General features: G+C 43.9%; 1 protein-coding gene across 1 annotated transcript in view; it reads right to left on the minus strand.

Moving 5' to 3' along the window:
- The window catches only part of MSN (moesin), a 63,827-nt gene that overhangs the window by 22,150 nt on the left and 25,691 nt on the right, over window positions 1-15,986 (minus strand). Inside the window, exon 2 of the mRNA XM_021680558.2 lies at window positions 1,557-1,640. Within this exon, the coding sequence (XP_021536233.1) occupies window positions 1,557-1,640 (84 nt within the window). The remainder of the gene's footprint in view (window positions 1-1,556; window positions 1,641-15,986) is intronic.

The following is a 15,986-nucleotide window of genomic DNA, read 5'->3' on the forward strand; positions in this document are numbered from 1 at the left end:
ACTAACTGCATAACCTAGAGTATGTTCTTTTACCTCTCAGAGGCAGAATCAATGCAAGGATTAAAGCACCTAGCCAAGGCTGGTCCATAGTAAGTGCTCAATAAATGATATTTCTCAGAACAACACTGATCTTCCAGATGAGAAGTCATGAACTTACAGGCTTTCTCCCTTTCCTCTCTCCAGCCAGCATGAAAGCTTCAAGTCTCTCAAAGGTTTTGTTTGGGAAGTAGTTGCTTTCACAACTAGCATACCATCTGTCCAGGGCTCCCTACCATCTGGGCTTCCTACAGAACAACACCCACAGTACACAAATCAAACCAACACGAACAAAGAATTACCATGCTCTGTGGCTTTTTGAAGTTAATAAGCCTCTTTGTTCAAGAATTTTTCTGCCCTAGGTTCTAAATGATGCCTTCCTCACCCTCCCTCCACAGTTATCCCCCTCCAATGCAAATGAACAAAGCCCCCAGTGTTGAAGGCAGGGGATGGCATCATTTGGCTTGAGAAGGGTAATGTGTAGAACCAGGGGTCTGGGAAGGAGTCTGAGAAGAGGCTGAAGGAGGCTTTCTTCCTTTTGCTCCCCAACTCTGGGTAAGTTCTTAGACAACAGAGGGACTCAGAGGGCAAAGGAGAAAGAGGGCCTGGAAAATCCATCAAGGTAACATATCCTAGACAATATCAGACCCCCACCTCACCAGAAACTGGTAGAGAAATGGGATAATGACCCATCTGAAGGGATTCCAGCCTTTGGAAATGGGAACCCCATTTTCACTCCTGGAAGTCTGGTCACAGATGGCACATTCCCTTGGCCCCTGGAGAGTTTTTGAATGCTGAAAGAGTCTGTGGCCCCCACCCAGCTATTAGATTATATATAGCATATCCCTTCTGATAATAGTGACTCCTCGTGAAGGGACACCCCTTGCGTTGGAGATGGGAATGACACGTCATCATTATCTTCATGGCCTGACTTCAGGGTATGAAGTACCCTCATAATGCATTTAGCACTCCCAGTGGTGTCCTAAGTCCCAATGTTCTTTTGAAGGAAATGTACATAGAGCACACTACCTCAGAGAGAATAAGTTGGTTTCCTTCTACTAGGAAGCAAAAAAAAAAAAAAAAAAAAAAAATGTGACAGAGGCCATGGGGTGCAGTGATTAGAATGCAGATTGAAATCCCAGCCAGATACTGGCTAGATACAGTAAGTTATTTAATTTCTGAGTTTCATCATTAAAATGGGGGAGAGATCACTTGCATCTTTCAGAGTTGAGAGGAAGGCTCCATGTGCTAACATTTTTAGAGCATCTAACAGAGTCATACCCTGCTCCCTTCTCTTTTCTACCATGTTCAGGACCAAGGATAGGATTAATTGGAGCCATCTGAGGTGCAGGCTGCCAAAGTTAAACTTTGCCTCCTTTGTTATTAAAGTGGGGGTCAGCCTTTATTTGGACCTATCTTGAAGGAGCATGTAGGAGAAGTGATTCCCAAGAAGTGGGCACTGTGGTGAAAACTATTGGAAGAAGTGGCAGAGGCTAAGAAACAAATAGTCCCTCCCTTACCTGGTCAAACAGCTGTTTGCCGGTGGTGTTGGGCTGGATGGCAAACTCCAGCTCTGCGTCCATGGTGGTGACACGCACATTAATCTAGGATGAGATCAAAAGAGGCAAGTTAGTTGTCTGGCTCTGTGCTTAGCAGAGCCTGGAACAAGTGTATCTGTTCAACCAAAGAAGAGGGAACTAGGATGCTAAGAATCTGAGCAACTTAGATATTGGTGGGAAGGAAGGGAGAATATTGAAATAAACAAACAATAACCAGACCCTAGCTCCCAACCAGCTTATGAAGACAATAAACATAGCCACAGAGCAATGCTTACCAAGGGGCAAACACATAAATGCAAATCAGTCTACTATCAAGAGGAAGCAAGGGCTGACTGTACTTCTTCCAGGAAGCCTTCCCCACCGACACCAGCCAGCTCTAGGCCCACAGCATTCTCTTCCCACCTCTGATCCACAACCTGAATTATCTACAGTACTTGTCTTTGCAGACACAAGTTAAGGGCAAGATAAAGAACATTGGGTTCCAAGCCTAGCACTGCAACTGTCTCAATCTACGACCTTGGATAAGTCTTATCTCCTTCCTGGGCCCTAGTTCACCTCATCTCTACAATAGTAGTAATGCGGGGGGTGGGTGTCAATTACACTAGGTGATGACCATTTTAATGCTGGTGTCTATGGTTCTATATACTGACTTGCATTGTTAATACTTCTTGCATTTATGTCTCATTGGTCTCCCTAAGCGCAAAAGAGAAAAGGGGCCTTAGCAAAGGTAGGTAGGTGTGGGTGGCACAGAGATACGACCAAAGCCAAGGCAGCAGAGGGGAAAAGGAAAAGGGGCAGGCACCAATGAAAATAACAGGTAGCCACACACACAATTTTATAGCCACTGGAAAAAGTACCCTCAGCTTTTAAAATAGACCCCCTAGCTCAGGTCAATGATAGCTGAAATTTCATCAGTAGAGATTTGTTCCTTTGGCTGAAGACTTGGTAGTAGTGGTAATAGTAGTAGCAATATGCAGTAGCTTTCATGTGTGGAGACTTGCTATTCACTAGGCGATTCACGTGCACTATCCCATTTAATATCAACAATCACCTTATGAAGTAGATAATGTTATCTCCACATTAGGGGTGGAGAAATAAATATTTGTCTAAAGTCATATCATTAGTAAGTGGGGAAAACAGGGTTTGGATTCAGATTTAAGTCCAAACCTCAATTTAAACCAATACACTAACTTTGTACATCAAAGTATAAAATATCCCCCAGGAGAAGAAATCAAAGATTAATTCTTTAAATTGTGGGACATTTTGCATAAGTACTCTATATAGAACAGCCACAAACTGGCTTGTTATATAAGGTCATATAAAATATTTTGAAGACTATTTCATGCCCAGGGAAAATACTTCAGTAATATTAAGCAAAGAAGGGAAAGCAACAAGATTGCATGAGCTCAATTCTATAAAAAGTATGCACAGAGAGAGAATTATTGGAATCATGCCCAAGTATTAGTCAGGCTTGGTTTTAGGGTGGTGATGAGTGTGTTCTCCCTTCTTTAAATTAAAAAAAAAAAAAACTAATCTACATTTTCTAAGATGCTTATATACTACTTATACTATTGGTTGGAGACTAAAAATAGAATTATCAAAAATGCAAATCCCCATGGAGTGGGTAAGACATTAAGCCTTATCAGTCTTTGACACCTCTGGGTCTTTCCTGAGCATAGGGGTCAGTTAGCGGGGAAGAGGGGGCCAAACAGCCATTTTGCCAGCTGAACAATTCTGATGAGGACCAGGCCTGGGGAACAACTTTGTAAATAAATATCACTAGGGAGTCAGGGAGGAAATCTATTTCAAGATTGACAATGGGACAGGAAAGGCCCTGAAGGCAGGAACAAGTAAGGCAAGTTACCCCAGAGGGAGACAACGGGCAAGATTAGCCACCTTGACTTGGTGTTATCCTAGGCTTCCTGCCAATCCAGTGACCTCTATAGAATGGGTCTCCATAAGGTAGTGAGAATGAGGCCCAAAGGGCTGGAATTTGGCCTCAACTTCTAGCCTCAAATCACTGTTGAGCTGAGTCAAGAGAGACCTCAAAACACCAATGACTGAGGAGATAGGAAAGAGTAGAAAAAAGCCAGTAGGGCTTTTAATACACTGGACTTCATTATCACCTCAAGGTTTCTGTCTTACTTTGAGTTACCTCTCCAGTACCCAAGACTCAGTAGGAGTCAAAAGATGGTTAAATGAGCAGTTCTAAGCATGGGGATATAAGAAATACAGAGATCTAGCATAGTGTAAAGATCCAGAGGTGGGAAGATTTTATATCTTGATCTTGTAACTGTGCCATGGGCCCTTCTGGGCAGTCTGATGAAGTCTATGGACCCCCTTTCAGAATATTTGTAAAAGCATGAAATAAAGTGATACAAAGAAACCAATTATACTGAAATAGTTATAAAAATATGTGCTTTTTATGATATTAAGTAATTGCCTAGCACTGTATCTTATTAGTTATTACTACTGTAATTTCCACATTGTGTTGAGCATAGAAATATTTTGAGAAATCTACAATATAGAGAATTGAGTGATGTACTGAATTGTCAAATTACTATGTTGTACACTTGAAACTAATATAACATTGTATATCAACTATATTTTAATAATAAATTTTTAAATAAATAAAAATAAAACCACAGCAAAAAAATTGTGATATAAAAGTTTCTTAGATTTCCATTAGTGACAAAGTCACAGGTACTGCCATTTTTACCACTTCTTTTTTTGCTTGTATTCATTTTTTTTTTCATTTACTGGTTTATTATAAACAGATGTAACTCAGAAATAGCCAAATGGAAGACATGCACAGGGCAAGGTAGGCAGGGGGTGGGGGGATACAGAGCTTCTATGCCCTCTCCAGCTGGGCCACCTTCCCAGCACCTTCATGCCTTCATCAGCTCTGAGGCTCTCCTCATTCTGTCATTTAGGGTTTTTTTTTTTAATTTCACATCCTTTTTTTTTTTATTAAGTTCAATTAGCCAACATATTAGGGGTTTTTTTTGGAAAAATAAAAATTATATTTTGTTTCTACACCAGTGAGTTGAACTTGCTCATTAAAAATAATTATGTTTATTAGCAGTTTAATTTTTGGTCCTTGGTCTATTTTTCTATTGGGCTGTTCTCTTTATCTATTAATTAATTAGTATATATCTATTATATACTAAGGAAGCTCATATTTGGTAATAGGTTGGACAAATATTTTTTCCCACTTTGTTATTTGTGTTATCCCTTTTAACATTTTTTTCCTATAGTATTTTTTACATAATTAATTTGTCATTATTTTCCTTTGTAGATTCTGGGGTTTGTATCTTTCTTTTCTTTCTTTTTTTTTATTTATTATGTTCAATTACCCAACATATAATACATCATTAGTTTTTGATGTAGTGTTCAATGATTCATTAGTTGTGTATAACACCCAGTGCTCATCACATCACTTGTCGTCCTTAATACCCATCACCTGGTTACCATATCCCTCCACCCCCCTCCCTTCTGTAACCCTCAGTTGGTTTCCCGGAGTCCAGAGTCTCTCATGGTTTATCTCCCTCTCTGATTTCTTCCCATTCAGGTTTCCTTCCTTTCCCCTATGGTCCTCTGTGCTATTCCTTATATTCCACATATGAGTAGAAACCATATGATAATTGTCTTTCTCTGCTTGACTTATTTCACTTAGCATAATCCTCTCCAGTTCCATCCATGTCGATGCAAATGGTAGGTATTCATCCTTTCTGATGGCTGAGTAATATTCCATTGTATATATGAACCACATCTTCTTTATCCATTCACCTGTTGAAGGGCATCTCGGCTCCTTCCAAGTTTGGCTATTGTGGACATTGCTGCTATGAACATTGGGATGCATGTGCCCCTTCTTTTCACTACATCTGTATCTTTGGAGGAAATACCTAGTAGTGCAATTTTGCTTGTATTCATAACTGAAGGAGGTCTAAATCTCAGTGAGAGGTTAGTAAAAACAAATATGTAATTTTTTTCAATCCAGGTTCATAGATCTTTCCCACTTCAGATTATATTCATGGACCCCCATGGAGGCCTAAGAATTCCAGGTTAAGGAGCTTCCTATAAATTTATTTCAATTCACCCAATATTAAGGGAACACTACATTCAAGGAACTATGGTTAGAGTAGAGCTGTAGGACCAGTGCTTGACCCCAAGGAGACTTACTGAATAATAGGAAAACTATAATTTACAAGGAAGACCCAGAGGAATGCCATAGCAGAACAGAAGAATCTTTTTGTGGAGATAAGAAACCACAGTTCAAAGTGATATTTGCACTGGTCCACAAGGATAAGCTGCATTAAAAAAAAAAAAAAAAAAAAAGGAGATTGCAGGATGGGGGGAAGAACACTCAAATGTCCCAGGTAGAGAAATCAGTATGTGCAATGGCCCAGAATGATACAGGGATGGAGATGGCCCATTTAGAAGCAGGTCTACTCCAGGGTGAATGAGGCCTACAAAGTGAAGAGTAGGCAGAGAGGCTGGGAAGGTAAGTGGAGGGCCTTGAAGGCTATGCTAGAAAGCTGGGCCTTAATCCTGTTGGCAGTGGCCGGCCAGCCTGGAGGTTCTGAGCAGAGTGGGGCAGAATCAGAACAAGGCTTTTTGGAAGAAACTGCCCAGGGAGGAAACTGATGAAAGAGGTAGGACTCCAGGGAAACATTCCACAGCCTAGGAGTTATCTTTAATTCACACTGTTGGGAAGAATTTTCAAAGTAAATAAGCCAGTGTCAATCATAGATCATATCAATCACAGGTCATGTCAATGTAACATCTTTAGGGCTTAGTTCACAAGTCCAAATATTTAAGTCAAATATTTTTTGAAGAAATGTTCCTTGAATAAATCAATTGGTAGAAAAGGACCCAGCCTGGGTTAGGAATAAGCATGTCATACACGCTAGTGCTGTCTATGCTTCCTTCCTCCCAAATAGAGCATGACCCCAGAACAAGGGCTCTTCTAAAAACTAAAGATGTCCGGCTGAAACCAAACTGGAACCTACTTCTCCAGAATCCCTGTTCAGGGTTTCTGCCATTTCCACAGTAGCTGCTACTGCAGGGAGAACAGCCTAAGATCTCCTGAATTTCACTGAGGACAAATAATCTTAGGTTTAAAAAAAAAAAAAAAAAACACATAAAGAAAAGCAAACACAAAGGGACTTCTATTCTTGCCACCCCTTAACTCAGAAGAAAATGTGAGTCATGAGGACAGGGTCATGGGTCTGTACTCTCCTGTTTTCTGTGTGTCAGAGGTGGGGGGGAATAAGGGTAATAACATAGTTGGGATCTGAAGGTGATAGGTAGAACAGAGTCTTGATCAAAGAAGGTCCCTTGTTCTCCCTTAGACTAATCTGGAACCCAAGTGTGTAAGATGAGCTGCATGCCCAGACCCACTACCACACAGGGCACCCTGGACACTCACCCTAGTAGGTACCCACTGCCTTCCTTTGAGGCCTGGTCTCTGCAATTTCTATGAGAAGAGGGTGGTCTAGTTTGGGAGGCAAGAACCTGAAAATAAAACCTCCAAAGTCAGCAGAAAGTTCCCAGGCAGCCCCTCAGCTTGGCAGGAGTGAAGGAACTGGCCTAGGTGGGGTATTATTTCAATATGTAGAGAATTAAATCCCTTCCAAACCCTGTCCCTGAGGATCTAGGCACAGCCTGAGTTTAAAGATTGTCTCTGGAGAACACTAAGGGTTTAGGGAACAACAACAAAAAGTTTGGGTGTGGTAGGGACGGTGTCACCCTCTCATACAGTAGCCCTCCCACCTCTAGCCCAAGAACAATAAATAGTTATTTATTGAACAACTGAACACAGACACTTCCCACACCAATGTCCTTCACTAATGAACCCATCTTAGTGGTCTGCCATCCAAAGCCCTCAACCCACTGGGATCTCTCCTGTGTCCCCAGTTGTCTGGCCTAGAAAACAAAAATAACCAGGCCAGATGCTGCAGCAGCTGGGGTACTTTAGATTCTGGGCCTGGCCAGCTTCAAAGAAAGGACCAACCCTCTCTTTTCCTAGAGCCAGGAACATCCAGGTAAGCAGTAGCCATACCACAGTGAGGAGATCGGGGCAATGCTTCCCCTCACTTGTTCCATATCACTGAACTACAAGATGGCTCTTCCTGGAGAGGAGTTTGTGGGGGGTGGGCAGAGGAGAAAGTAGAGAGAGTTGAATAACCACAAGTAATTTGCCTGAAGTATGGACATGTAAACCAGAAAGAATTAAAATTACTGGCCCCAATTCATAGATGTTGAAACTGAAATACACAGAGGCAGGTGACAGGAGGATGGAAATGAACACTTACTGAATACCAACTATGTGCCCAGACCCATCACCCACAGTCTCACTTAACATCACTGAAGCCAAATTTACTCAGCCAGCAAGTGGGGAAGACCGTCTTCTAGACATTCCCGGAGCTCCTTCCATGACTCCACCCTGCTCTCTGATCATGCTGGTTTCACTGCTGTCTTCAGACACTGCCTTGGCAACTATTTTGTCCAAGGCCAAAACACTCTGGCATTGAAAGCCTGAGCACATCTGGGAAGCACTGCTTGGGAAGGCCCCCTCACAGGGGCAGAGCTTGTGAGTCAGCCCAGTTGTGTCCGGGCTCAATGACCTCACCCCCACCTGCCACCTCCACATTCTCCTCAAGGGCCCACCCGCTCTGGCATTTCAGTGGAGCTGCTGGTATGAAGAAGACAAAGGCAAGTGGGGGAGGGGGACAAAGGCAGGACAAGCCTTACCAGGGCAACCTCAGAACGTCAGTCTCACCACTGGACAGAGAACAGTCACCACAGTGTTACTCAAACTACCTAATCCCCATTATTTAGGCTCCAGCACCCACCATTTCCTGCTGCCAGAACTGAGGCAAGGGCAGGGCAGGGCAAGGCCTGGTCTGTCTTGCCTCTTGGGATGACAGCACTGCCTCAAGCAGCTGTTTTCCATAAGAGGGAAAACAAGGGTTGCTTTGAATCTCCAGCCTAGGAGGCATTCCCCCTCTTCCCCTCCCCCTCTTCCACTGACTCACTCACTTCCCAGCAACTCAGCCACTGTTGACTTGGAAATGGTACCTGGAGCTGTTATCTGTTCTGACCTCTTCCCGCCCATTTCTAGACCCTTAATGCAGCCATCAAGACCTGCCTGGGGTTAACCCTTCCTGTGCCTGTGCCTTTTCCCAGTAGTTTCTAGAAAGGAGAGCCACATCCAACCCCATGCACACCCATATCTTAATGGGTCAGCAGTTCTTCAACCACTTCAACTGCTACAAAGGCCATGGGAGACAAGGATTCCCCTTTTACTTGCTTTGACTCAGTCTTGCCCTCCAAAAGCTCCCCAAAAAGCATTGGGAGACAAGGGCATATTGGAAATGGGGTGTTACTCTACCAGTCACCATATATTTGGGGGAGTAACCCCCACATGTAACTAACTTAGCAATGAGAACATACCTAGTTACTATGGGAATGAGAGTTCAGAGCAGAGGCCAAAGCTGTAAAGGTCAGAAACAATGAGACTACCTTAGCAAGCTGAAGCTTCACGATTAATCCAGCCTTAATTGTATGGCCTTTTGATCAAGCTCAGACTGAGGTAGAGTCCCCCTCTCAACACATGAAGGTCAGGAAGTAAACTAACTTTTTGCCATTTGCACCCAACTCCAGGACTTACTCTCAAAATCAGCTCAGCCAAACCATACTCCAGGATCAAACAACACCTACTCACTTACCCCCCACCCCAGCTCATCTCTCCTTCTTAGTTACAGAGGCTGCCCCCCAGTTCCTCAGCATAGCCATTCCTCCTCTTTACTATTCCTCAAAATTTAAATCCACTCATTCTAGAATCTCATCTGGCTCCTCAAGAATAGCATCTTTCTGAACTTCTCATCCCCGTTCTCCAAGAGAATAAACAGTCCAGAATCCCAAACTATCAGATCTGAAAGGAAACTAAGAGATCATTTGGTTCAAACTCTGCAACATAACAGCTAGGGAAACTGAGGTCCAGGAAAGGAGAGGCATTGTCCCAGAGTCACACAGCTGCTAGGCACCATGAGATCAGGGATTAAAAACCTGGCTCTTGATCCAGTGGCCACTTAATAAGCTATAGAACCACCCTGGCACTTAGAAACAGTAGATACCTCAGGTGAACCACTGCTAAAGACTATGAAGACTATGTAGAGGAAGCTGGGCCATCTTGCTTCCATGAAAAACTCCAAGCTAGCATGGCTTGGAAGTATAGCTTTCAACAGAGGGCAGGCCTAACTTTCAGGCTCTGAGACATTCACTAACACTCATTCTAGGGAGACTAAACCTTTCATAACACCATAGTAGAAAACTCAAAAATCCTTGCTTCTAAGACAGCTTCTTTTGCAAAAACTTGGATAGCAACTGATTGGGAAGTTCCCCGATAGCAGATACAGCCAAGATCTGAGATGGAGGTTGGTGAGGAGAGGGTGGGATGCAACAGGGAAAGAAGCAGGGAATTTGAGGAAAAGATTTATATCTAGGTAGCTAAGAACAGCAGATTCTTCAATTCCCGTAAAACTCTGAAGCTGCTGAAACAAAAGGGGACAGGGCCCATCATTAATAAAGTAAGTCTCCCAAATGGGCAAACCCCTCTCTGGAGCTACACCCAGCTGGATTTCAGTCATTCATACCAGTTGTCTGCCTGACCAAGCTTCCTGCCTGCAAGTTTCATAAGAAGTATTTGTAGGCTGGAAACACAGATCATTTGCAGCTGCCTGGAGATGCCAGGTCTGCCCAGAGCACCAGAAGAGGGCTCTACTTTCTCTGCTCAGGAACCCACCCCAGAAACCTCCAGGATCACAGCTCTGAAGCACACTGGAGCTGATCCAAGCCTCAGCTTGAGTTCTAGCTAATGCTCCTGGGATTTCTTCCCTGTCTTATGCTTCTGGGTGTTAAAATTGCTGAAGCCAGGATCAGTTAACGCTACAGGGGCAGGAGGAGGCTTCCAGGCCAAGTCAAAAAGCTGTTTTTAACCCCAGAGGTAAGCTAAGGTCAACTTTCTGCCAACCTTACTGGGAAGCCAACAGCTAAACCCAGTATCTGGGGAAACCACATAACTAGAGTCCTTGTCCCAGAAATAATTGTCTCAGCTCTTTGAAGAATGGTATAACGGAAAAAGGCTTTGGAGCTTCTTTCACCTCCCTTTTTTTTTTGAAACTCAGTTTCCTAATCTATAAAACAGGTCTAATAATATCAACTTCCCAACAGGGTTATTAGGAGATTTAAGTTAAAATAATAGACATGAAAATACATAGCACATCACAAGTAGAATGGGATGACTACTAACCCCCTTTTTAGCCATATATTTTTAAAATATTTTATTTATTTATTTATTTATTTATTTATTTATTTATTTATTTATTCGAGAGAGAGAGAGAGAGAGGGTGAGAGAGAGCACAAATGGGGGGGAGGGCAGAGGGAGACGGACAAGCAGACTCCCCGCTAAGCAGGGAGCCCGGACACAGGGCTCACTCCTAGGACCCTGGGATCATGACCTGAGCCAAAGGCAGATGCTTAACTGACTGAGCCACCCGGGCACCCCAAGTTTTTAGCCATATTATTACAAATATCCTGCCCCTTAGAAATGATTTAAAATGAAAATGTGTTCAACTGCAGAGGTCTAGGGACTACCCAAGAAGACCTCCAGAGAGCCCTTTCAACATAAAGGACCCTTTCACTTTGGTGGCAAACTCTAAAATGTGATTAGATTTCTAGTTGGTTAAAAAATGTGAAGCCATGCACATCAGCTTCACACACGCATATCCTTGGCATGCATTGTTTTAAATGCCTTCTCTCTTGGGAGGAATGGGGATTTTCCCCAAGAAGCAGAGCCCTGAGGAGAGGTAGAACACAAGAGAGCACCTATGCTACCTTGTCCTTTACAGGGCCTGTCTGATCTTCCTTAATCTGGGCTCTGCCTTGCTATTTTCGCCAATCATGTTTCACCAAAATACACAAATCCCTACCCCGTCAACACAACCCACCAGGACCTCCAAACTTTCTTCAGCTGGTATGCAGAAAAATCACAAGCTGGGTCTGCAAACTGGCTTATCAGAATCACCTAAGGAAATTTTTGAAATACAGATTCCCTGAACTCACCCACAGAAATTCTGATTTATTATATCAGAAGCAGGGCGTGGACATCAGAAGTTAAGAACTTCAGATAATTCTAAGGCCCAGCCAGATTTGGGAACCTCTGGCATGGAATACCGTTCCCTGAACCAACCAGCCTCTCATGGGCTAGTGTTATGGTTAGAGGGATGCTTGCAGGAAGAGAAACATAAGTAGAGAACAACTATGGAGACATTTAGGCTGCTGGGCCTCGTGAACAGCTCTCTAGAGTTGAATGCAGCCCACCTCCACAAAAGATCAGCAATGCAAACAGTCTTGCTACTGCCGCCAAACACCTCTACAACCTGGTCTCCCTATTTGTAAAACAGGGCAGGGATTATCCTTGTCCCTTGCTACCTAGTATCATCACTCCCCACCATCATGGACACAAGTGTGCACTAAATCAATGTCTCTGTTGTAGGAAGAACATAGCTTTGTATTCTGAACATATATGCAAGATCCAACTCTACCAATAAGCCATGAGCTCTCCACCTTCCCACCTGCAAAATGGGCATAATGATGCCAACCTGGCAGAGTGTTGTGCAGTCCTAATGTGGTGTTTCCCAAACTTAACTGATCATAAAAATCATTAGGGACACTAATTTAAAAACTCAGATTCCTGGACCCCATTCCAAACTTACTGAAACAGACTCTCCAGAAGAGGACTCGGGAATTAGTGGTTTTGGCCCAGGTGATTCTTATCCCTTAGGAAATTTAAAGAAAATCACCTGGCACAGACATTGTTGAGAGGAGATGAGGGGTTGGATCAGAGGTCTGGTCTTCTAAACTGCTGTCTGGTCGAGATATCCTCATGACAGGGACTTTGAGGTTAGGGCCCACGCAGAGCAGGCTCTGCAGGCAGTAGAGGGAGACTCTGGAATTCCAAACAGAAAGCTAAATGCTTTCTGGGATGATCAAATGCTCAGGTCATTGCCCAGAGCCTTCTACCATCCTCACATCTAGTTAAGAATCAGACAATGGGAGAAAACAGCTGATGCAGATACCTCACCAGCCAAAACATATGGATCAAAATGTTCTAATTAGGGTCCCCATCAAAGTCTTCTTGAGTTCTCTGTCCCTTAAGCACTCTATATTCACTCTTTCCTGGGAGAGTTTTCAGGCAAGGAGCACCTTAAATGATACTTTCCATTTCCTGGATGATCTGGGAACTTGGAGAACAGAAGAGACAGGGTGAGGGGGTCCTATATTTGCATTGAGATGTGAGCATGTGGGGAGGGATGAGGGGGTGAGGGGGATGATTAATAATGGTGCACTGGAACCAGCTCACACTAGCCCTGATCATGTGCATCTCTTTACAATTCCTCCATTAAGGACCACACTTTGGTAACTTGGAATCGGCCATGATGAGAGTATTTACAACATGGAGATCAGTAAACAGTATAAATCTTGACTTCAACAGATAACTTGTTTTTAAATATTTACCAGCACATGATACACATGAAAGTAAGCATCTTTAGCCCCATTTTACAAATGAGGAAACTGAGTCTCAGTGAAGGGAAACAACTGCCCTCTTCTAGCTTCATGACCTTGGCCAAAAGCCAGGTCTCTGACTAGCAACAAATCCCTGATTCTCCTTACCAGCACCCCAAGGGAGTAGGAAGACCCTCTTGTCAACAAAAAGGTGGCTGATCCAAACGGCTGCTCCATCAGCTAAAGGCCAAACAAGGGCACTTAAATGTGCCTGGTGCCAAGGAAAGCTGGGGGTAAAGAACCCAGGACTGAGATGTGAAAGCAAAAGAAACAGTACCATCACTACTACAGGAGAGAGGCTGGAGTGAGTCAGGGAATGGGTTAGAAAACCCCAGTGGAAACCAAAGCACATTCTTAGGGTCTCTTCACAAATATCTGTCAGTGTGGGCTCTGGAGGGAGGCCCTGGGACAATGCAAGTCCATAGATCCCTTGAAGCCTCAATATTCCTACAAGTAAAATGGGAGAAATAATGCCTACCTCACAGGATTGTTGTGAGAACCATCATCTCCTTTACTTTTAAAAAAAGAACCTGGCTTGGGGCACCTGGGTAGCTCAGTCGATTAAACTGACTTTGGCTCAGGTCATGATCTCAGGATCCTGGGATTGAGCCCCGTGTTGGGCTCCCCATTTAACAGGGAATCTGCTTCTCCCTCTCCCTCTGCCTCTCCCCCACTTGTGCTCTCTCTCTTTCTCTCACTTTCTCTCACTCTCAAATAAATAAAATCTTAAAAAAAAAAAAAAGAACCTGGCTTAGCACTTAGCATGTATTAGATGTTTGATAAATTTTAGTTCTTTTTCTCCTGCACCTCATTATCCAATCCAGATTCTTCCAGGGTTCCTGGTTCACCCTTATAAAATAATAACCCTAGCCCCATGTACACAGTGCTTTAGTGCTTAAAAGACACTTGTTCACATGCATTCTCTCACCTAATTCAATTCTATGTGAAAGGCAGGGCACAGACAAGCCCAGTTTTACAGAAGGAAGAAATGGAGCCTCAGTGAGGTATATAGCAATTTGCCCAACTGTGAAGGAGACAGGACTAGAACCCAGGTCTCCGCAACTACTAGTACGCTGTTCTTTACCCTTCCAAGTTTCTTTTATTTAAAATTAAAAGAAAAAAATAGGCTAAAAGAAAGTCCAATGGCTTACTTATTGTCATTTATTTCATACAAGAAATCAAGTGCCCTCTAGCTCTGTCTCAGGTGCCACAAGAAGAACTATCCTTGAGATGGGAGAAGACCAATGCAGCAATGGGGTAGGCACAGTCTTCTTGTGGTAGAGGGAGCTACACCATTATCTAGGAGCAACCAGCCAAGAACAGTGGGCCAGAAATTGGTCCTGGGTCTGGTCCCAGTAACCTTGGGATAATCTCTTCCCCTTCTAGGTAGAGTGTCCCCAACTGTACTGGATAGGTCTTGCTCAGTGGTTTTCAATTTTATTATATTTTTAGCAGTTTCTTGCCTCTTCGCTCTTCCAGATAGAAAACCACATGAAACTTCAAAATATAAAGTACATAAAAGTAGAACTGTTCTAGTTAAAGGGGGACTGCAGCTGCCCAGGCAGCTCAGCCAAATACAGTTTGCAAACCACTGGACTACCAGCTTAGGGAAAGGTAGAGACCTCCAGGTATAACTTTCTAGAATTTTACTCATCTTAACTCTGCCACTGATTCTTTATAGGACTTAAAGGACTCTCTTGGCTTCAGTTTCCCCACCTAAGGTAGTTGGACCAATTGGCCTCTAAAGGCCATTTCAGCATTGGGATTCCAGGAAAAGAAAGCCCAGCAATCCCCATGGTGAAGAACTGTGAAGAGAGGCCATTAAGAGACAAGCCCCATCCTCGGCCCTTGGAAAGCCCCTCAGCCTTTGGTGACTCTGAACTCTTCAGTCAGTTCCTCAAGCACCGGGTAAATGGCAACTGGGCGGGTGGGCAGACAGGCAGGAAGGCAGGCACCCCACCCTCCCTTGTACAGGAAGCTAGCTTTTCCCCACCCCAGGCAGCATATCTCCAAAGGTCCCCAACAGAAGTAGTGGGGGCAGGGAGAAGAAGAGGATGAGGCCTCTGAATTCAGAAGAAATTGAACATGCAAATCATCACAGTATGCTAGGGAGCCATCTGGGGGGAGGGGAATGACTAGGGCCCTGGGAAAGAGAAAGCAGCCCCATTCTTTACTGGGGTCCAGCTCCCCCAACAAAACCTTGCCAAAAGGTCTATGGCTGCAGGAGTCATAAGGCATGAGCTGGTAGTGGGAAGCGTAGGCCCACCCACTCCTTACCACTGAGTTTCTCCAGCCTGAAGAGTTGGGCTTTATTCACAGGTGTTTATAGTTCTTTATTAGGGTAAGAACACAGACATGTACGTATAAGTGTACACATAAGTACACATAAGTGAACCCTTATGAATACAGGGGCTTTTCATACCTTTCAAAGCCAAAGAGGCAGGTACAAACCCGCATGCCCACACCACCAACCCACTTTCCCGTGCCCTCCCCAAACCCTGTGACTGGGGCCCAGCCCTCCCCACATCCTGTTCTCAGAGAACACGTGGCTGCCTGGGGAAAGATAATGTCATTACCACACTTCCCCTCCTTGGAGGAGGCTTTGGTTGACTGGGGAGGGAGCTGGAGTTCTCTGCCTGATCAGGCTGAATAATCTGCAATAAATCTCCCAGTTTCACAGACAGGGACAGGAAGGGTGACAAGTTAACACTGAGAGCACCTTCCACATTACAGGATCCATACCTAGAGACAAATGGTGAT

Source organism: Neomonachus schauinslandi, chromosome X (genome assembly GCF_002201575.2).
Source record: "Neomonachus schauinslandi chromosome X, ASM220157v2, whole genome shotgun sequence".
NCBI classification, from domain to species: domain Eukaryota; kingdom Metazoa; phylum Chordata; class Mammalia; order Carnivora; family Phocidae; genus Neomonachus; species Neomonachus schauinslandi.